The 23,495-nt window shown below is 39.9% G+C and overlaps 1 protein-coding gene across 8 annotated transcripts in view; it reads left to right on the top strand.

Moving 5' to 3' along the window:
* The window catches only part of LOC132378379 (lisH domain-containing protein ARMC9), a 116,341-nt gene that overhangs the window by 48,263 nt on the left and 44,583 nt on the right, over positions 1 to 23,495 (top strand). For all 8 annotated transcript variants that reach the window (XM_059945298.1, XM_059945272.1, XM_059945305.1 and 5 more), the window contains 2 exons: positions 9,883 to 9,994; positions 12,597 to 12,689. In XM_059945298.1, coding sequence (XP_059801281.1) covers positions 9,883 to 9,994; positions 12,597 to 12,689 — 205 coding nt within the window. The remainder of the gene's footprint in view (positions 1 to 9,882; positions 9,995 to 12,596; positions 12,690 to 23,495) is intronic.

Below are 23,495 nucleotides of genomic sequence, written 5' to 3'. Positions count from 1 at the left end.
TCGTGCAAAACAGAAATAAGATATATTAAAAAAGTGAGGTAGTGTCCAATGGTTCAATGTCCATTTAGGAATCAGATGGCAGAGGAAAAGAAGCTGTTCTTGAATCGCTGAGGATGCCTTCAGGCTTCTGTACCTCCTACCACAGATGCCAACAGTGAGAAAAGGGCATGTCCTGGGTGCTGGAGGTCCTTAATAATGGACGCTGCTTTTCTGAGACACTGCTCCTTGAAGATGTCCTGGTACTTTGTAGGCTAGTACCCAAGATGGAACCGATTAAATTTTCAACCCCCTCAGCCTCTTGAATGATCTGGAGTTCATCCATTTCCAGCTCTAACTCCTTAATGCAGAGTGTTAGAAGCTGCTGCTGGATGCACTTCTCATAGTTGTAGTCACGGACACTGGAGGTCTCCTTGCCTTCCCAAATCCTGCAAAAGGAACATTCCACTATCCTGTCTGGCATCTCTACTGTCCTAGCTGAGCAGATATAAAGAAAAGAAGGCAAAAAACTTAACCTTGAGCCTTTCTTTCCTTTGCTTTCTCTGACTGAAGCCTCAAGATCATGACTCTGACTCTGTCCGCAGATGAAGGCTGCTGCAACAATTGCTGCTGTGCTTGCCCCTGCCTTCCTTTAATTTGCCCTTACTAATCAATCCCAAATGCTGATTGGTCACTGGTCAAATAGTTTTTTTGCTGTAGTGACCTGCTGCTGCCTGATTGAACTCCCTCCTCTTAAAACTTCTAATGTCCAGATTGGCTGATGGTCAAAGCTCTTTAGTTTCACTCCTCAAAGTTTCTTTTTCTTACTTAGAAATTTAATTATTTTGATACCCTAAAGCAAAATGTGATAATGATTGCTTCAGACTGCTTTGCATTGCTCAGAAAATTTAATCAGGCCCTTCCTGGAGCGATTAATCATTACACAAGAGATGACATTCTTCATACAGTGCTCGATTTGGAATATTATGAGGATAATGAGTCCCAATTTTCCTTGGAATGACCATTGTTGACCATATGCTGGGTTTTAATAATCCACTATTACATTGAGGCTCAAGTAAGTTAGGTCTGGTACAAGGGTGATTGGTTGGCACCCACCAAATTTTCTGTCATTTTCCCCTGGCTGTACTCTTTGATGGTCCCATTATTGTGATTTCCCCCACAGCTCTGTTTCTGTAGGATTCTGACCATCAATTTTCCCAGTCATTGTCCCCATCCATCTCATGGTCCAGAACCTTTTCCTCAGTCACTTGGTTCTTTTATACTTAGACCATTACTCCCCCACCACTTTCTGCCTCTCAGCCACAACCCTGATATTCAGCTGTTTAATGGATCAGTGTTCAAAGCCAACTACTCCCAGTGAAGTAGATCTGTTAGATCTTTGTGGCCCAGGAGACTCTCGTACATCACTTCAAATTACAATCACTTAGGCAGACCCTTGTTCTACACACCTCTCCGATCTATTTACCTAGCTTGCCTAGAGGAACTCCTGGCACTGATCCTTAACCAATGACTATCAGCCTTTCTTCAGCTTTGCACCGCCTCTACTTGTTTCCTGGATATAGCCACTGTTCAGGTAACACATGTTCAACTACAGACATGTGGTGTGCATTCAGTAGCATCCAGGTTACTGAAATTTGCAGTGCCAGGCTACAGGCAAAACAGTCATTGGTGCATCACTAAAAAAACCATTCAGGTGTATGAGAATTTCAAGACCTTATTCTTTCCCTTCTTCTCAAAGATGATAGTGGAAGAATTTCTGAAGGAGATTTTGTTCCAGAATCAGAAGGTTGCCAGTCAATGCACCTGAAATGAAAATTCCATTTCTGTCTCCACAACTGCTGCCTGAAATGCTCTGTATAACCAGCATGTTCTAGTTTTGTTTCAGAGTTCCAGTATCTTTTTTGCCTTCTGAATCAAAATTCAAGTCAATAACTTTTAATTAGTGTGAGAAAAAGTTTGAAAGCAATGTAAGTTTTCCATATCAGAGAGGGGAGGGGGAAAGAATTGAGAGAACAAAGGAATTGTTGGTGGCAGTATGAAGGCCTAGAATGAAGAATGATACAAGTGAGAGGGGGTGGTGAAAGATTATTAATTGCTGCTGATCTGTCTGGATGAGATGAGTGAGAGCAGATGAGAGAGTGGATAAAGTGCAGGAAATGAGAGTTTCAAAATACAGCAGATGCTGGAAATACCCAGCAAATAATTCAGTGGGGAAGCAGAAGAACAGTTAACATTACAGCTTGATGATATTTTTATCAGTACTTATTAAAAAAAAACAGCTGCTAGTCATTGATAAGACCTGGGGGCAATAATGTGCCTTTTGTAGGTAGAAGAAATTAATTTTGTTAGGCATTTAATTAATTCACACAACTTCACGAGACAAAACGCTTGTTTCTATGCTGTACTGTTTTACGTTGTATGGGCAAAGAACTAGCAGATAGAGTTTAATCATGGGCACTAGCCTCCCTAGCACTGAGGACACTTTCTGAAGGTCATGCCTCAAAAGTTAACATCTATTATAAAATGCCATCACCCATGACATTTCCTCTTCTCATTGCGACCATCAAGAAAGTACAGGAGCCTGAATACACACAATCAACATTTCAGGAACAGCTTCTTCCCCTCTACTATCAAATTTCTGAATGGACAGTGAGACCACGAAAACTTCCTCAGTATTTTTTCCATCTCATTTTGCACTTTTTTTAACAGTGAATACTCTATGCATATTGTAATTATAGATTTTATTACTAATGCAATGCACTGCTGCCATAAAAAAACAAATTTCACGACATATGCTGGTGATATTAAACCTGTTCCTGATTCTGATTCTGGAAGATCAGATGCTGTTCCTCAAGCTTGCATTGGATTTACATTAAAGAAATAAAAGAGGAAATTCCTGGGACCTAGACAAAGACTTTTGTATCTTCACCAGCAAAAGTCAAGGACCCAGAGTACTGGAAAGTAGCCAGTCTTGTTCGTTTGTTCAAGAAAGGAAAAAGAGATAATCCAAGAAATTTTTGGAAGATGAGCCTCACATCAGTGGTATGGAAGCTATTGGAAAGGATTCTTAATGACAGAGTATATGCCACTTGGTAAAACTTGGCTTGTTTTTCCAAATGCTTTAAGTAAGGCAGGTCATTTCTGACAAACTCGATCGTATTTTTTTGAAAGGATGACAATGGTAATTAATAAAGATAGAGCAGTGGATTTTGTCCACATGGATTTTAGTTAGACAGTTGGCAATCCCTCCTGGTAAGATAATCCAGAAGGTGCTCTGGGAGTAATCCCCAAGGAAAAATTTGGAACTGGAGTCCCTAAAACAGTCCTACATTGAGGTGAATGCTAACTGGCAACTCCTGCAACGCTGCTGGTACCAAACTCTATTGGTCTCTGCTGTTTGTTTGGATTCACTAGCTACATGGAGAGGGGGAGCCTGCCGAATTGGCAACAACTTGCTCTCCATATCATACTGCCCTGGCTTGCGTATCACATAGACATCTAGAATGCAACATCCACAGCCAAGCCTGACCAATCAGCCTTGTATGCTGGACAGTGGACTCGGAAAAACTTTCAGATGTTCTTCACATAGTTCTGTGCACTGCTTTGCATTGCACCTGAAGGTGTATGGAACTTTTATTTAAAGTTCATTTGTAAAGTTTGCATCTCCAGCAATGAAGCTTTATTCCACTACCCCACCCCCGCCAGTACTTCAGTGAAGTTTTATTTTAATTTATGTAGTCCAGGATCTGGAGTATGGCATGAATCCATGAGGGAATTTGTGGAATGCCTACAAGATAGGTTTTTAGAGCAGCTTGTGCTTGAGCCTGCTCTGGAAAGGCTACCTTAGTTTGGGTACTGTGTAGTAATCCAGATCTTATCAGGGAGCTTAACGTGAAGGGATCAGCAGTAATCATAATATGATTGAATTCATACTGCAAGTTGAGAGGGAGAAGCATAACTTCTATGAATTGCAATGGAATAAAGGGAATTACAGAGGCATGAGAGAGGAGCTTGCTCAGGTGGATTGGACGAGGGGATGACGGCAGAGCAGAGATGGCTGAAGTTTCTGGGAATAATTCACAAGGCACAGAACAGACATGTCCCAGAGAGGAAGAAGTTCTCAAATCACAGGGGTAGAAAACTGTGACTGACAAAGGAATTTAAGGACCACATAAAAGCCAAGGAAAGGACATATAAGGTAGCAAAAGTGAGTGGGAAGTTGGATGATTGGGAAGCTTTTAAAATCCAACAAAAGGCAACTAAAAAAGCTATAAGAAGGGAAAAGATGAAATATGAGGGCAGACTAGCCAATAATATAAAGCAGGATACCAAAAGTTTTTTTTTCCAGTTATATAAAGAGTAAAGGGGAGTTGACAGTTGATATTGGACTGTTGGAAAATTATGCTGGCAAGGTAGTAATGGGGGACAGAGAGATGGTAAATGAACTTACTGGGTATTTTGCATCTGTCTTCACTGTGAAAGACACTAGCAATGTGCCAGAGGTCTGTGAGTGTCAAGGAGCAGGAGTGAGTGCCATTGCTATTACAAAAGAGAAAATGCTAGGCAAACTCAAAGTTCTTAAGGTGGATAAGTCACTTGGACCATATGGACTACATCCCAAAGTCCTGAAAGAAGTTGCTGAAGAGACACATTGGTCATGATCTTTCAAGAATCACTTGATTCTGGCATGGTCCTGGAGGCTGGAAGATTGTAAATGTCACTCCATTCTTTAAGAAGGGAGGAAGACAAAAGAGAGGAAATTATAGGCAGTTAGCCTAACTTCAGTGGTTGGGAAAGTGTTGGAGTCTATTATTAAGGATGAGGCTTCGAGGTACTTGGAGACTAATGATAAAATAAGTCAAAGTCAGTATGGTTTCTGTAAAGGGATATCTTGCTGACAAATTTGTTAGAGTTCTTTGAGGAACTGACAAGAAGGACAGACAAAGGAGAGGCAGTGGATGTCATTTGCTTGGATTTTCAGAGGCGTTTGATAAGGTGCTACACATGAGGCTGCTTAACAAGTTAAAATCCTATGGCATAACAGGAAAGATACTGGCATGGATAGCAGAATGGCTGACAGGCAGGAGGAAGTGAGTGGAAATAAAAAGGGACTCTTCTAGTTGGCTGCCAATGACTAATGATGTCTCTCAGAGGTCAGTATTGGGACCACAACTTTTCACATTGTTTGTCAGTGATTTAGATAATGGGATTGTTGGGTTTGTGGCAAAATTTGCAGATGATATGAAGATAGATGGATGGGTAGGTAGTGCTGAAGAAGCAACACGATTGCAGTAGGACTTAGACAAATTGGAAGAATAGGCAAAAGAGTGGCAGATGGAATTCAGTGTTGGGAAATGTATGATAATGCTTTTTGGTAAAAGGAACAATAGTGCAAACTATTATCTAAATGGGAAGGTTCAAACATTAGAGGTACAGAGGGATTTAGAAGTTCTCGTGCAACACTCCCAGAAGGTTGACTTAACAGGTTAAGTCTGTGGTAAAGAAGGCAAATGAAATGTTGACATTTATTTCAAGGGGAATAGAATATAAAACCAAGGAAATAATGCTGAGCCTTTTAAAGACACTAGTCAGATCGCACTCAAAGTCAACAGTTTTGGGCCCCATATCTCTGAAAGGATGTAGTGTCATTGGAGAGAGTCCAGAGGAGGTTCACGAGGTTGATTCCGGGAATGAAGGTATTGATATATGAGGAGTGTTTGACAGTTTGGGCCTGTATTCACTGGAATTTAGAAGAATGTGGGGGGGATCTCATTGAAACCTACTGAATGTTGGAAGGACTAGATAAGGTGGATGCGGAGAGGATGTTTCCTATGGTAGGGTTTTCCAGAACTGGAGGACTGTATCCAGAGATACCGGCCGCGTGACAGATGCACTGCCACCTGGCTGGTCGGAGGACACTCCACATGCCAATCAACATTTGGTCCCTCCCAACTAACCAATGCACACCTAAATTATTGGTCACCTTAATTGGATTATCTCGCCCAGCCCCATGCTTTAAAAGGTGAGACTTGCTCTTGGCTAGCCCTCTCTTGCAGACCACCACATTGGAGGAAAGTGCATTGATTTATGCTTGGGAAGGTCTATCGTTTGTCCTGGTAAGGAAGCCGCAGCTATCCAAAGTCAAGGGGGATAGCTGTTGTAGTGTTTTTCCCTTGTTCTTTGTTTGTGTAACCGTACCGCTTCCTGTGTATTGTAGTTGCTTGTGTTGACCGGACTTCCCCTTGTAAATAAATTCCTTATTATTAAAACTGTGTGTGTCCAGGCCTCTACTGTTGAGACTCAAAGAACCAGTTATTTTCCATCACAACAAGGACACAGCCTCAAAACTGAGGGGTGACCCATTAGATCAGAGATAAGGAGGAATTTTTTTTTAGCCAGAGAGTAGTAAATTCATGGACTGTGGCAGAGGCCAAGTCCATGCATATATTTAAGGCAAGAAGTTGATCGTTTCTTGTTCGGTCAGGGCATCAGAGGATATGGTGAGAAGGCAGGTATGTGGGGTTGAGTGGAATCTGTGATCAGTCATAACGGAATGGCAGAGCAGGCTCAATGGGTTGAATGTCCTGATTCTGCTCCCAAGTCTTATGGTCTTAATGGCTGAGCTGAACTGAAGCTGATAGTCAGGATCCTTCTGTGAAATGACTGGTACTTTAAATTTTAAGTTCCAGAGACTAAGGTAAGTACTTTCATTAGAAGTAGAAAGCCACCACTTAGATTATGGTTGATCTTAGCCATAACTCCAATTGTCTGCCTAGTTCTATGTATTTTTTTGCTGCTAGCTAATGAAAATCTGACTAAAAGTAAATTACTGCTGATGTTAGATATTAAATAAATACACAGATCATAAGAACAAGAGCATCTGTGGAGACAGAAACTGAATTAACATACCAGGTAGACACCTGCAAATCGACTTCTCTCTGTCTTAAAAACTTTATTTATTCAAACCTCTCATCCAGGAGAAAATTATTGATTCCTCTCCCTTAATATCCATCTTAAATAGTCCACTTTTAAGATCTTTATTCCTGATTGTACCTTTTAGGGAAAATTGTTTTGCAAGGGCTTTATTAAATCCTTTGAACCATTTACACATTTCAGTCAGCTTGCCTTTATTTATTCTCAAGCAAAGTGTAGCAACATTTATCCAAACTTTCTACTTACTTGATTGGACTAATTGAATTCTTGTTTCATTTCAATATGCTTGTTTTCCAAAGACTAGCAGAGCAGTGCCAATTGAATTACCAAACTTTAATTCCTAGAGTTTCTTTTCAATCTCCATGTTATTTGGTAAGAAGTTACTTAGAGCAGTAGTCTTTGACAGGGAACATGAATGAACTGTCTGCTGGAACCACTAATGCAGCATTATACAGCTTAGCCTTGGTTGATTAACTGATTTTAGTACTAAAATAAAAGAAAGAAGTCTATGAAGCATAATTTCTAACTGTAAAGCAAATATTTGTCCCAATAGAAAACTGGTCAACAGCATTGATTATTTTTTTATTTAATGAAATAAATAATGTAAAAAATAAAGGAAGAGGGTAACCTTATTTGTTTTCTCACTATGCCTCATAGTTTGCTAACTTTCTGGCTGAAATTACGATATTTTGAATATTTAAATACATTCGTACATTGAGGAACTTTTCCAAAGCAAGACTTCTATTTATTACTATCAGAATATTTTAGTTTTCAGATGGGAAGTTAAGTACTTACGTTTCCTATTCAAGGGAATAACTGTAGGAATCTTAGTCACTGTAAAATATAAAAGACATTTGTCTCAATAATGGAAATAAGACACATAAATAAATTATCTGTTCTATTGATATTGGTTGAGCAATGTTGATCAGCAGTCCAGGAGAGCCCTTCGTCATACAGAACTGTGCAACTTTTTTCAATCATCTGAAAGCACACAGGACCTTGATTTAACTCGTCAACTAAAAGTTTGTGGTACAGTCAACTGTACTGCATTGAAGTGAATGTTAAATGATCAGTGACAATGACGGTCACCATGACCTTGACACTTTTTAGGAAAGCAATCAACATATGTGAAACTTTATTTTAAATCTCAGGAAATCATAGATCTTGATGAGGTCAAATAGTACAATTTGTGTTTGTTTCTTTAAAAGCATGGTTTCAGAGAAAGAAAAATTAGTAAAACTCTGGGGAAAGCTTTCGAACTACCAAGACTGAAAATTTTATTGCAGCTGAAATTTTTGTGTAATTTGGACAGTTTTATTCTAGAAATAAAGCACTTAGAGGGAAATGAAAATACTGTTGAGAAGCTAGGAGACACATTTTCCATACTGAGACACCCAGATGGGTGTCCATAATTACTCTACTGCAGGTTGTTGATTTTCAACAACACAGATGAGCATGTCCCTATTTCATACTTCATACTTCTCTGTTGAATATCTAGCCGATTATATGGCATGTGTACTTTTCTCACAGATGATCATAGCCATCTTAGGTTTAAGCCTATCAGAGAGGACCTTCTAAAAGCAATTGTTCAACATTAATTTTAAGAACACATTTAATGTTTCTTTTTAAATATATTGTGCAATGATTTTTATTTGTGTGTGTGTGTGTGTGTGTGTGTGTAGTGGATTCGAGTTAATTGGGCCATTGGTTATCAGGGCAACCACTTTATTTACAAATTTTAAAGAACAAAAAGTAATCAAGAAAATAGCTGAGATTCCCTTCATTCTTTCAGGCAGGTGCCTGTGGCCAAACAGTTTCTAATTATTGTCACTGATAGTTAATGAGAAATATGCAGTAAGGCAATTCATAACAGTTTTGCTCACTGTAGTTTCAAACATTTGGGTTTGGAAATGTCAGAAATGGGCGGGAGTGAAAATGAAACATTTCACTACTTCAACAAGTTAGGAACTGTGAAGAAATTGAAGGTATCAACAATTGTCTTAAATGTAACCTTTGGTCTCCGTTGAACGCTCAGCTTTCACCTATGGCTCCAAGTAGCTGTTCGACAGGCGGGCTAAACCCAGGTAATTATAGCCAGTGGGTCTCGTACGTTGGTGAAATAGCAACATGCCCATCTTAGCATTCCAAGTCTGCTCTAGTGGAGGGTTGATGAGATCTTCACTAAGATCCAACAACCAGGAAGGCTCTTCTGTAATGCTCCGTGGGCAGCAAAGGGCATAATGAGGCACAGAAGAAGTCACGGTTATCTACTGCAACCAAGGAAAATCCCAGATGTAGTGACTACTTGAACTATGGATCCAGACTTGTAAGGTCAAGGTACCAGAACGGTCCCAATGCAGCAGCTTTTCCAGTTTAAAATATCTTCCACACATGTTTCCTATCATCATCGGATACTACAGACAACCACCAGTGGGATTGATAATATTCTCATTTGTTATGTATTTTATTTAAATACATAATTTGTTACTCTGTTAAATGGTAGTTTGCCTTTTTTTTATACCTTTTTAACTATTTCCATGAAACTTCAGCTATTTGGGCCAAAATGTAGTGGCCCTAATGTGTCCCAATTAACCAGAATCCACTGTATGTATAATTGTTGTATATTCTTACTAAAGTACAAAAGCTGCAAATATTTCTAATGAAGTTATTCTAAGAGTGTCACTGTTAATATTTCCACTGCTTTGTCAACAATAACTTTGGGGGTAAAAACTTGTGATTGTCTTGTTTTCTGAATTATTTGAATTACCAAATCAGCCTTGCAAATTACGAATGAAATTAAGCCATTTTCATTTGCTCTTATTTAATCAATTTTATATTCTATTTTCTCAAAGTAAATTGGTTAAATTTTCTGTCAGTACCCTGAAGTGTGATAAGACTGGAAGTTTATTGCTTCTAATAATATTGTTTCTAATGAATGTTTGAAATCTCTAGGAATTCTAATGATGTACCTTTATTAGCATCTCTTGATTATGAAAAGTTGAAGAATGATTTAATTTGTGGAAATGATCGACTTAAGGCACTTCTTCTGCAAGCACTCCGTTGGGTATGAAATGTAGTTTCATTTTGTAGTTGCACTTAATTTTGATGTTCTTGCTGTTTGACGCATGTGTAATGATGGATTGTTTTCATGTTTTGAATTGTGAATGTTTATAATCCAGTCCAATATGTACAACTGTTGAAAGTTCTGAAAAACTGCAATGGTTAATTTGTGCCTACCATCTTAAAGGTTATACTTCAAATTCTTTTATATCACTCTTTTATATCACCAGAAAGCTTCGTGTTTCCATCGTAATTTTCCTGCATTTTTAGTCTTACTGGAAAATGGACATTTAATCGCAGCTGGGTAATATCTTTGTGAGGCTGTGACTATCATGGCTCTTTCAAGGCATGTACACCACATCATAGACCCACTGAGATATTGAGGGACATAATGTGATGAGGCATCATATTGTAGAGTCGTTCCATCTGAGAAGGTTAGCTGAATTGCTCTTGTATAGAACTGACTATTGAGTCCATATTACCTCATGTCAGAGCAATTCAGCTACTCTTGCTCCTCTATGCAAAAGTTTTTACTAAGTTCAGAACCTGGTCCAGTTACTTTTTGCATGCTATAAATAAAACCCTCAATAATGCAGGGCTTTCTAGGTACAAACCATGTACTATGTAATTTAAAAGAAAAACTGCTCATGTCATTTATTTCTGGTTCCTCTGTCAATCACCTTATTTCCATCTCTCCTCTTTCTTCATCCTTCTACTAATGGAACTGTTTCTGTCCAGCTATTTTGTCTGATTCTATCATTCAAGTACCTTAATCAGAGTTACTCGCAACATCCACGTATCTAAGGAGAACAACTGCTGTTTCTCCACTCTACCCATGTAACTAATGAACGCCAACTCTGGATTAACCGTAGTAAATTTCTCTTGCATATACTCCAAAACCTTTACATCTTTTCTTAAGTATGCAGTCTAGAATTCAACACAAATCCTTAGATGTGAATGAACCTTTGTTTTATAAAAAGTTATTATTGACTTCCTTGCTCTGTACATTATGCTTCTACAATGTCTAGAATCCCTCTGAACATGGTGGACAAATTGAGAAAACTGTTTAAAAAAATGAAAGAACTACATACATGTATCCTCTGCTCTCGTTTATTTTAAGTAGTTATACCCTCTTGTTTATATTGCCTCTTCTCGTTCATTCCATTAAAATGGAATACTTCAAATATCTCAACATTTCTTTGACTATCTTCCTGCCCCCTCACCTAGCTGTCTATATCCCTTTGGAGTCTGTTGCTCTCCCACTCACATTTCACTATCCCTTCAAGATTTGCGTCATCTGAAAATGTGAGAATTCTGCCCTGTATATTCAAATTCAAATCATCAGTATTTATTAATAAGACAGTGCCCCTACTAATGACCATAATAAATTCTATCTTTTACTGCTACTCTTTTTCTTGTTACAGTGAAACTCTAACAATCAGTTACACATGAGACTAAGGTGGTACTGTACGGGCATAGTTTCCTGATAATTGGATGCTATTTCTACCAACGTACATTTAATTAATTTTTTAAAAGATCTGTATTACTATAATAAATATTGCAGTGCCTGAGATACGTTTAAAGTGAGCACAAGAATGGAGACCCATGTGAATGGAAAAGGCGCAGGGAAACCATGGCCCACCAAATGAAAAGGGGGTGCAACAAACATGATCTGGCCAGCCAGATTCTGAACTTTCTGGATTTTCCTGCATTCAAATAGTGGGTTAGCATAGGTTAAGTGTACTTGTGTAATTTTCTACCTATCTTCCTTTTTTCTGAACTGGAGAGGTATTGATAAGATTGTTCTGCTTGTGTTAAAAGGCTGGTAAACCTATTAAGATTAACTGTTATGACCATTTTCCAAGGCTTTCAATCTTGATGGCAAACCAAGTTCTTAAACATGATTTCATTTCATAATCCATTTTATATAATTATATCTTTCTCTCACTTTTCCTGCTCTCCATCTTTTAAGAGCTAGATATTGGTGGAGAGACTGCTTCAAGAATAATATTTAGAGTTCAGGACTCCTTCCAGATAGTAGGTTTGCTAAATGAGGAATGTTTAAGCAGATGGGATCTACTCTTTCTTGAGATTAAAAGACTGAAGGGAGATAATATAGAGTCGTACAGCACAGAAATGAGCCCTTTGACCCACCACATACATGCCAATTTTTTTTTTCAAAAATGACTCAACCAATCAACCACTCTGTGAAAACAACAAAATTTCCTCATTAAAATTCCTTCCTCTCGTCTTAAGTGTATGGAGAATGATTCTTACCATGTACTCTATTTCTGTCTCTTATAAATGTGTATACCTCTATATAGGTTGCAAAGAAGACACATTTTATATAAATAATTGATCACTTATATTTGCAAAGCCTGTGATTAATCTAGCTTTTTTCATTACCAAAATTCAAATTAATCATTCCACAGATATTGCAGAGGTTTTTATTTGATTTATTTATTGCCGATTTTAAATGTATATTGTTTATCAATTTGAAAGTGAATTAGAATGGTAGAGTAATATAACTGGTATTCATATATTAAATACTATTAGTTTGATACAGTATTAGAAATCACTTTAATATTTTATTTTTACTCTTGTAGCGGCTGACACAGTCTCAACCTGGAGAACAAAGAGATACAGTCCTTCAGGCTTACATTAATAATGATCTGCTGGAATGTCACAAAAAGTACCAGGTTAGCTGATTTTGACATGGAACATGGGACAGTACAGCACAGGAATAAGTCCTCTGCCCCACAATATATTCACAGACAATGATGTTGATGTGACGAATGCCATCTGCCTGCACATAGTCCCTCTATTCCTTGCAGTTCATGTCTAAGTGCCTCTTAAGGTTGCTGGCATATATGTTTCCACCATCTGCCACTGTCTGCATTTAAAATAAAAAGACTTGCCTCTTTTAAAATTTCTCCTTCTTACCTTAAACCCATGCTCTCCATTATTTGGCATTTTCACTCTGGGATAAAGACTATTTACACCTTTCTAATTTTATATACTTCTTTAAGGCTGTCCCTCAGCTTATTCTTAAATCTAAACAATGTCTTCTTAATCAAAATTATTTTGACTGTGAAAATACGGTGCTGCCGTTTTTGTAGTGTACCTAAATAGCTTTGTCTTTTCTCATTTCCAGCAACCTATTTCTTGTGTCACTGGAAAAGAGAATTAGAAATGTATTAATGTTACAGATGACACCAAATCAATTTAAAAATAATTCTCCTGTTCTGGTTACCTAGATCGCTATGAGGATATCCTTGTGCCTGGGTTTGCTAGAGCTGTTGGGATGATTTAAACTAATTTGGCAGAGGGATGAGAACTAGAGTAATAGGGCTTAGGTATGAGTAATATGAGTAATGTTATATTAATAAGTGGCATGAGTAATAGGCAGTTGGTAGGCAAGTAGATATAGTGTATAGCGAAACTGCGAGGAAGGACAGGCAGATGAGTCAAAGTCAAAGTAAAATGTGTTATCAGAGTACATAAATGTCACCACATACAACCCAGAGAATCTTTTTCTGCGGGCATACTTAGCAAATGTATAGAACAATAACTGTAAACAGGACAACAAATAGTGCAAATATAAATAGCAATAAATAATGAGCATGAAATAACAAGGTAAAAGAGTTATTAATTATCTCTTGTTCAAGAGCCTGATGGTTGAAGAGCAGTAACTGTTCTTGAACCTGGTGGTGTGAGCCTTGAGACACCTGTACCTTCCACCTGGTGAGAAAAGAGCATGGCCTAGGTGGTGGGGGATCTTTGATGATAGATGCTACTTTTCTAGAGCAAAGTATGATAATGATAGAGCAAAATTGTAGTCACTGGGGTAAGTTGAAGTGTAATGGGGGCAAAATCAAAAATGGTGACAAATACAGGACTGAAGAAGTTATATTCGAATGCATGCTGTATATAGAATAAGGCAGATAATCAAAGCACAGTTAGAGATTGGCAGGTCTGACATTGTAGGCATCACTGAGATGTGTCTGAAAGAAGTTTGTAATTGAAAGCTTTAACATCCAAGGATACATATTGTAACAAAAGGACAGGCAAGTAAGCAGAGGGTGTGGTGTGCCTCTGTTGGTAAAAAATTAAATCAAATCCTTAGAAAGGTGACATAGGATTAGAGAATACAGAATCCTTGTGAGTAGAGTTCAGAAACTGCAAGGTTAAAAAGACCCTGATGAGAATTATTTGCAGGCCTCCGAACAATAGCTAGGATGTGGGATACAAATTACAATGGGAGATGAAAAAAGGCAATGTTGTAATATCCATTCAGGTAAATTGGGAAAATCAGATTGGCGCTAGATCCCAAGAGAGGGAATTTGTAGAATGTCTTTGAGATGGTTTTTAGAGCAGTTTGTGATTGAGCTCACTAGGGCTAAGGCAATTGGGTGTTGTCTCATGACCCAGATTTGATAAGTGAGATGGAGGTAAAGGAACCGCTCAGGACGCAGTGATCATAATATGATACAGTTCACCCTGCAGTTTGAGGGAGAGAAATTAAAGTCAGATTATCATTACCAGAATATCTTCACTTCTGGGGCACCTAGGCGTGACTCGAGTAGCAGCAATACTCTCAATGGATACAATTAAATATTCCTGTTTCAGCCTGTAACAGCTAAAATGCACAACTGCTTTCAAGGTCAGTACAGTCAACAAAGATGTCAATGCATTTAAACAAACTATCACTGCTTAAAACTGATGGAAACAGCACTGTTTGTGGTCGGAAGTGCCCACGGAGGACACCTCGGAGGAAGCGCGGGCATAGGTCTGGATTACAAGTGCGTTTAAGGAAATGGAGTTTTAAACTCCCTCTACCAACGATCTTGCTGGCAAACTTGCGAGCTCTGGTGAACAAAATTGATGATCTCAGAACCAGGGTGCTGAATCAGAGGGACATTAGGACCACGTGTGTCTTTTGTTTCATGGAATTCTGGTTAACTCCTTCCGTACCAGATGCAGCGAATCAGATCGGCAGGTTAACTACACACCATCAGGGTAGACCTATAGAGTCTCTCAAAAGCAGAAGTATAGGAGGTGCCTTATGGTCAACCGTTCTTGGTGCACATATATATCAGTGCTGTCCCAATTCTGCTCACCAGACCTGAAATATCTAACAGTAAAGTGTTGTCCTTTTTACCTATCACGGGAGTTCTCTGGGGTCATTTTGGTAGCAGTTTACGTTCCACCTCAGGCCAATGTCAAACAGGCTTTAGGTGATCTGAGTAATGGGATCAACATGCATGAAACAGCGCACCCTAACACCTTCACCTTAATTTTGGGAGATTTTAACCAGGCTAGTCTGAAAAGAATCACTAAGCAACTACCATCAAAAGATCACTTGCAATACCAGAGGAAATGACACACTGGATCATTGCTACACCACTATCAAGAATGCCTACAGTGCTATTCCATGCCCTCACTTCAGGAAGTCTGATCACCTGGCTGTACTTCTACTCCCTGAGTATAGGCAGAGACTGAAGACTGCAGTACCAGCAGTGAGGACCAAGAAGGTATGGACAGGGGAAGCACAGGAGCACCTATAGGACTGCTTTGAATTGGTGGACTGGACTGTATTCAGGGATTCATCTTCGAAACTGAATGAGTATGCTTCAGTTGTTACTGACTTCATTAAAACCTGTGTGGATGAGTGTATGCCTACAAAGCCATACTGTACATTCCCAAACCGAAAGCCGTGGATGAACCAGGAGGTACGTTGTCTGCTGAAGGCTAGATCTGTGGCATTCAAGTCTGGCAACCCAGGTATATACCAGAAACCCAGGTATGATTTTGGAGGCAATATCAGATGCACGGCAACTCTGGCAGGGTCTGAAATGCATTACTTCCTACAGAGCGAAACCCAATAGTATGAATGACAGCGATGCTCACTACCAGATGAACTCAACACCTTCTATGCCACTTTGAAAGGGGGAACACAACCTCAGCTGTGAAGATCCCTGCTGCACCTGATGATCCTGTGATCTCAGTCTCAGAGGCGGATGTTAGACTGTCTTAAAAGAGAGTGAACCCTCGCAAGGTAGAAGGTCCTGTTGGAGTACCTGGTAAGGCTGTGAAAACCTGTGCCAACAAACTAGTGGGAGTATTCAAGGACATTTTCAACCTCTCACTGCTATGGGTGGAAGTAGTTCCCACTTGCTTCAAAAAGCCAACAATTATACCAATGCCTGAGAAGAATAATGTGGGCTGCCTTAATGACTATCACCCGGTAGCACTCACATCTACAGTGATGAAATGCTTTGAAAAGTTGGTTATGACTAGACTGAACTGCTGCCTCATCAAGGACCTGGACCCATTGTAATTTACCTATCGCCACAATAGGTCAACGGCAGACGCAATTTCAATGGCTCTCCACACGACTTTAGACCCCTGAGACAACACAAACACCTTGTATGTCAGGATGCTGTTCATCAACTATAGCTCAGCATTTAACACATAGAAAGCATACAGGCCCTTCGGCCCACAAAGCTGTACCAAACATGTCCTTACCTTAGAACTGCCTAGCCGTCACCCACAGCCCTCTAGTTTTCTAAGCTTTCATGTAGCCATCTAGGAACCTCTTAAAAGACCCTATTGTTTCCGCCTCCGCTGCCACCGTCGACATCCCATTACATGCACTCAGCGCTCTCTATGTGAAAAAACCTTACCCCAACATCTCCTCTGTACCTACTTCCAAGCACCTTAAAACTATGTCCTCTCGCGCTAGCCATTTCAGCCCCAGGGAAAAACCTCTGACTATCCACACAATCGATGTCTCTCAATATCTTGTACACCTCTATCAAGTCAGCTCTCATCCTTCATTGCTCCAAGGAGAAAAGGCCGAGTTCACTCAACCTATTCTCATAAGGCATGCTCCTCAATCCAGGCAACATTCTTGTAAGTATCCTCTGCATCCTTTCTATGGTTTCCATGTCCTTCTGTAGTGAAGCGACCAGAATTGAGCACAGTACTCCAAATGGGGTCTGACCAGGTCCTATATATCTGCAACATTACCTCTCGCCTCTTAAGCTCAATCCAATGATTGATGAAGGCCAATAGACCGTATGCCTTCTTAACCACAGAGTCAGCCTGCACACAACCACTTCACACTTATCTGGGTTGAACTCCATCTGCCACTTCTCAGTCCAGTTTTGTATCCTATCAATGTCCCGTTGTAACCTCTGACAGCCCTCCACACTATCCACAACATTCCCAACCTTTGTGTCATCAGAAAATTTACTAACCCATCCCTCCACTTCCTCATCCAGGTCATTTATGAAAATCACAAAGAGTAGGGGTCCCAGAACAGATCCCTGAGTACACCACTGGTCACTGGCCTCCATGCAGAATATGACCCGTCTCAACCACTCTTTGCCTTCTGTGGGCAAGCCAGTTCTGGATCCACAAAGCTATGTCCCCTTGGATCCCATGTATTCTTACTTTCTCAATAAGCCTTACTTGGGTTACCTTAACAAATGCCTTGCTAAAATCCATATACACTACATCAACGGCTCTACCTTCATCAATGTGCTTAGTCACATTCTCAAAAAATTCAGTCAGGCTCGTAAGGCACGACCTGCCTTTGACAAAGCCATGCTGACTATTCCTAGTTATATTATGCCTCTCCAAATGTTGATAAATCCTGCCTCTCAGGATTTTCTCCATCAACTTAACAACCATTGAAGTAAGACTCACTGGTGTATAATTTGCTGTGCTATTCCTACTCCCTTTCTTGAATAAAGGAACAATACTATCATTCCCACAATCCTGATTGAGAAATTGCAGAACCTGGGTCTCTGTACCTCCCTCTGCAATTGAGTCCTTGACTTCCTAACCGGAAGACCACACCTTGTGCGGATTGGTGATATCATATCATCCTCACTGACAATCAACACTGGTGCACCTCGAGTGTATGCTTAGCTCACTGCTCTACTCTCTGTATACACTTGACTGTGTGGCTAAACATAGCTCAAATACCATCTGTAAATTTGCTGACGATACAACCATTGTTGGTAGAATCTCAGGTGATGACGAGAGGGTGTACATGAGTGAGATATGCCAACTAGTGGAGTGGTGCCACAGCAACAACCTGGCACTCAATGTCAGTAAGACGAAAGCTGATTGTGGACTTCAGGAAGGGTAAGACGAAGGAGCACATGGCATCCTCATAGAGGGATCAGAAATGGAGAGAGTGAGCAGCTGCAAGTTCCTTGCTGTTGATCTCTGAGGATCTAACCTGGTCCCAGCATATCAATGTAGTTATAAAGAAGGCAAGACTGTGGCTATACTTTATTCAGAGTTTGAAGAGATTTGGCATGTCAACAAATACACTCAAAAACTTCTATAGTTGTACCATGGAGAGCATTCTGACAGGCTGCATCACTGTCTGGACCAAAAGAAGCTGCAGAAGGTTGTAAATCTCCAGCCTGGGTATTAGCCTATAAAGTACCCAGGATATCTTTAGGGAGTGGTGTCTCAGAAAGGCAGCGTCCATTATTATGGACCTTCAGCACCCAGGCATGCACTTTTCTCACAGTTACCATCAGGTAGGAGGTACAGAAACCTGAAGGCCCACACTCAGTGATTCAGGAACAGCTTCTTCCCCTCTGCCATCCGATTCCTAAATGGACATTAAAGCTTTGGGCACTACCTCACTTTTTTAATAAACAGTATTTCTGTTCTTGCACATTTTTAAAATCTATTCAGTATACTTAATTGATTTACTTGTTTATTTATTATGTGTTTTTTTTCTCTGTGCTAGATAATGTATTGCATTGAACTGCTGCTGCAAAGTTAACAAATCTCACGTCAAATGCCAGTGATAATAAACCTGATTCTGATTCTATTACAGTGGAGTAAAGGGAATTACAGAGACATGAGAGAGGAGCATTGGTAATCGCCACATGGGTGGCAACCATTATCAGAGTTAGGGTCCATATGGAGAAGAGAAGCCCAGGGGCAGTTCAACCAGCATACAATGCCAATTCTTTCCATGTTGGCAAACCAGTGGTTGCCAGCTTTTCTGGGTCTAGTCTACACGTGCGGGCATGGACTGGGTGGCCAGTTATAGAAATGTGGTGCTGGACTCCTTGTTTTGTGTCTGTAGTATAAAATATGGGGTTGGTGAGGTTTGGGAGTTTGCCTAGCAGTTGAGTAAACTCACGTGTGGTGGTACATGTGCTTGACAGATTTGTTCTGGGGAACTTATTGGGGAGCAGAGTAAAGACCCAAAGTCCTTGACATCGACAAGCTGTCAGTTCTTAAGATCGACTAATAGTCCTTGGGCATACAGGAAATCTACACCAAGCAGAGGTGTAGCCACTCTAGCCAGGATGAAGTCCCATGTGTAGCATTGCCCACTGAAGCAGAACGTCACCCGTTGTGTTCAGTAAGTCTCCATCCTGCTGCCCTTGGTGACCTCCAGCTAGCAGCACACTCATTTGAGCACCTGTGTCACACAGGAAACATGTTCTGAATGGGTGTCCGTAATGAACATTAGATGGCCCTGGCAGCTGGAACCCATGGTGTTCACAGACCTCTGATGTCCAAATGTGCTGGTACTGTCAAAGCTGCAAGGTGGTTGGCACTCCCTCGTGTTCGTACAAAAGTAAGCATGGTAAACACACAGGCCTGATCTCATCTGTTTCGGAGCCACAGGCATTATCATGTTGGGGATCTTGCTGACCAGGCTTATTGAGATAGGGAAAGGAGAAAGAATTTTGCATTGCTGCCTGGCTAAGTGGAGACTATCAGCCATTTTAGCAAGCTCCCTATAGTCTTTCATGGGTGCATTAGCAAGGGCAGTGGGAACTTGACCAGGCATTCACGGCATGAAGAATTCATTAAAAATAAAACAAGAATGGTGATTTCCCAGGAGAGACAGTAAGTGATCCATTTGCTCCAACAGCTTAGCATCACCAAGGCCAGGCAAGGAGAGCAACTGTTTGTCACACTCAGACTCCGATACATAGTCCAAAAGTCTGTAAAAGGTGGGTTTTCAGCAATTGGTATTTCTCATGTTCAGGCAGGTGTTCTAGTAGACTCATCCCTCTCAAAGCCATGGAATTGCTGAGCAACACTACCACATAGAAATATTTGGTGTCATCAGTGTCTTGCAGTGTGAATTGGGCCTCAGCTTGTACAAACCAAACAACAGTATTTTGCTCCCAAAACTCCAACCGTTTCAAAGTAACTGCATTGTCCGACATGTTCACTAACTCCGGAGTTGTCCTGGAGCATCAGGGTCACCAATGTAGGATTTTGCAAATGAAAATGGTGGTGGTGTTTTATGATTAAGAAAAACCATAACAACTCATTTATTGTACTCCAACATTGAACACCAACTGGTAACAAATATGTAATTATGTCATCATGTCAGACCAACCTCTAAAAGTGAATCCTAACTTAATGTCAGTGGTTGTGAATTATCTATACTTCCACCAATAACATTACCTTACACTTAAAGATCAGTTAACACTTTGGGTGGTTGTGGACTTAAATAATAGCTTTCTGAAGAAATGGAGTACAGTATTCTGTGGTGGTAGAAAAGTGTTTCCTATGGAGAAATTCTGTTACACAAAATTTAAGACCTGTTAGATTACGTTTTTGTTTTACTGTTGGACACAGTGCAGGAACAGAGTACTTGGAATGATGTTACTTGTCAGTTCAACTGCATGAGAACATTTTACAATTCTGACTTGGCAGTAGCTTCAACTCATTAAAGCAGATATTTCCATAGTTTTGGATGTCCCTATTACATTGTATTGATGCAGTATGTTTATTCTGTCTTTGGTGGGTTCATGTGAGAAGGTAATACAGGAAACAGTAGTTCAGTTTTATGAACAGACTAGTAATCCAAAGGCCTGGATTTTAAATTCAGGGAGCGTGAATTCAGAACTGCCATAATAATTTAAGATATTAAATTTATTTTCCAAAAATGCCAATCTGGAGGTGAAAATCTGCTATAAATACGTGATCATGATTGTTGTAAAAATCCAACCAGTTAACTCATGCAACTGTATTGTATTTATTCCTTTTTCATCCTTGGAGATTTAAACAGCTGAAGGTTATAATACACCTGACAAATAACCTCAGTTTTTAATGTTGCCAAGTTTTCACTTTACGACTCCATATGTTGTGGTACATTCAGCCCTGTTTCTCACCCAAATATAAAATAAATCTAACAAGAATCAACAACATTCAGTCATATTCATGTTTCCTAAGCTGGAAGGTAGCCAAAGTTCCAAAAATTTTGTTCATTTTAATTTTATTTTTGTTTCTTCTAACATTGCTTCTAGCATACAGTGTATTGGCCTTCATCAATCGTGGAATTGAATTTAGGTGTCAAGAGGTAATGTTGCAGCTGTATAGGACCCTGGTCAGACCTCACTTGGAGTACAGTGCTCAGTTCTGGTCGCCTCACTACAGGACGGATGTGGAAACCATAGAAAGGGTGCAGAGGAGATTTACAAGGATGTTAGCTGGATTGGGGAGCATGCCTTATGAAAACAGGTTGACTGAACTCAGCTTTTTCTCCTTGGAGCGACGGAGGATGAGAGGTGACCTGATGGAGGTTTATAAGATGATGAGAGGCACTGGTCATGTGGATGGTCAGAGGCTTTTTCCCCAGGGCTGAAATGTCTGCCACAAGATGGTACAGGTTTAAAGTGCTTGGGAGTAGGTACAGAGGAGATGTCGGGGTAAGTTTTTTACACAGAGAGTGGTGAGTGCGTGGAATGGGCTGTCGGTAGTGGTGGTGGAGGCGGATATGATAGGGTCTTTTAAGGTACATGGAGCTTAGAAAAATTTGAGGGCTCTGGGTAACCCTTGTAATTTCTCAGGTCGGGACATGTTTGGCACAACTTTGTGGGCCGAAGGACCTGTATTGCGCTGTAGGTTTTCTCTGTTTCTATTTAACTTTACTTCATTTTTTGTGGCCCTTGGGTCACTGAACTGATTGCAGATACATTCAACGGAAGGGAGGGAAAAGCAGTTTGCAGTGGATCTTATGCCAGGTGGATTATACTTTTCTGAATTGCTTTGCCTGTTATATAGCTTTTAACCATTTATGTATTACAATCTAAATGCTTGAGGTTCTGTGATCAGCTTCAAAGCAATGGTGCTCACCACTGACTTCAAAATTATACAAAACGTGGAAGATTCTTGGTTTGTACTGGTCAGCGATCAATTCAAGGAGGTCTCTGTTGTTCTGCACACATAGATGAGTAGTCAGTCAAATTGGAGAATTGTTACACATAGAAAATAAGCAAGTGGAAAGTGCATTTTTACAGACTGTAACATACTCCTACACAAAGTTAAAAGTTAAAACAATAGTGAAACCTTAATTATCACAAACTTTTAAAAAAGTAAAATTATTTTAAATTTTTTTGAGGGTGGCAAAAATGGAGGAAGAAATCCACTGTGTCTGCATATATAATAGGAGTATTGTAGTGCAGGGGATGTTTTCAGACCCTAATCATGACATCAAAAAACTATTTACCACCTCATTTAAACAAAAGAATAATGTTGTTGTGATTTTTTTTACAGTATACCTGTTCTGTTTAGTTCACTCATTTCTAAAAATTATTTTTGGGAAGTTACTAAACAGTGCTCCCTGTGAAATAATATAGTTAATCTCTGACAGCAACATAGGTTTATATGTTTAACTGCCCAAGTATGTGTTTCAGAATTTGCTGTAATTTTATAATATTCAGTGAGACGGAGTGCCTTGGACCTTAAGTTTGGAATTAGCTTGGCTGCAGTCCATTCACAGACTTCCATGTCTGCTTGCATGGAATCACAAGACCTCAAGTTAATTATCTGTATCTCAATCTTTATTTACAATGCTAATTAGTCTTATCACTAATTACAGCTTTTTCTGTATTGTGTATCCAACACATTTGCATTCAAATGGCTTGGGACTTGAATAGTCCATAAGACCATTAGACATGGGAGCAGAATTGGGCCATTTGGCCCATCAAGTCCACTCTACCATTCAGTCATGGTTGATTTTTTCCCCTCTCAACCCCATCCTGATGTCTTCTTCCTGGAACCTTTGACACCCTTATTAATCAAGAACTTATCACCTCCACTTTAAAAACACCCAATGACTTGGCCTCGACGGCCATCTGTGGCAATGAATCCCACAGATTCACCAGTCTGCTTACATGGATGTGTGCTCATATCCCACTGTTCTCCATTTTTTTTCTCAGCTCCATGGCAACTGAATTTTGTGCAGCAGTTCCATCCAGAAGCATCTGGTCTACCAAGTTTAAGCTCTGAATTACTGTCCATTTATAAGAATTGTGTTTGTATGCTTGTCCTGTGGAGTTGGTATTGGTTTCCTCGCATACTCCAGAGATGTGTAGTATGGTTGGTTAATTGGCCACTAATTGGTTGGAGGATAGAGGGGGGTTGGTGGGTGGGATTTACGGGAAAGTAGGGAGGATAAAATGGGATTAGTCCTGAATTGATGTGGAATACGTCGT

Source organism: Hypanus sabinus, chromosome 2 (genome assembly GCF_030144855.1).
Source record: "Hypanus sabinus isolate sHypSab1 chromosome 2, sHypSab1.hap1, whole genome shotgun sequence".
Lineage (NCBI taxonomy): Eukaryota > Metazoa > Chordata > Chondrichthyes > Myliobatiformes > Dasyatidae > Hypanus > Hypanus sabinus.
This window is presented reverse-complemented; position numbering and strand designations above follow the sequence as displayed.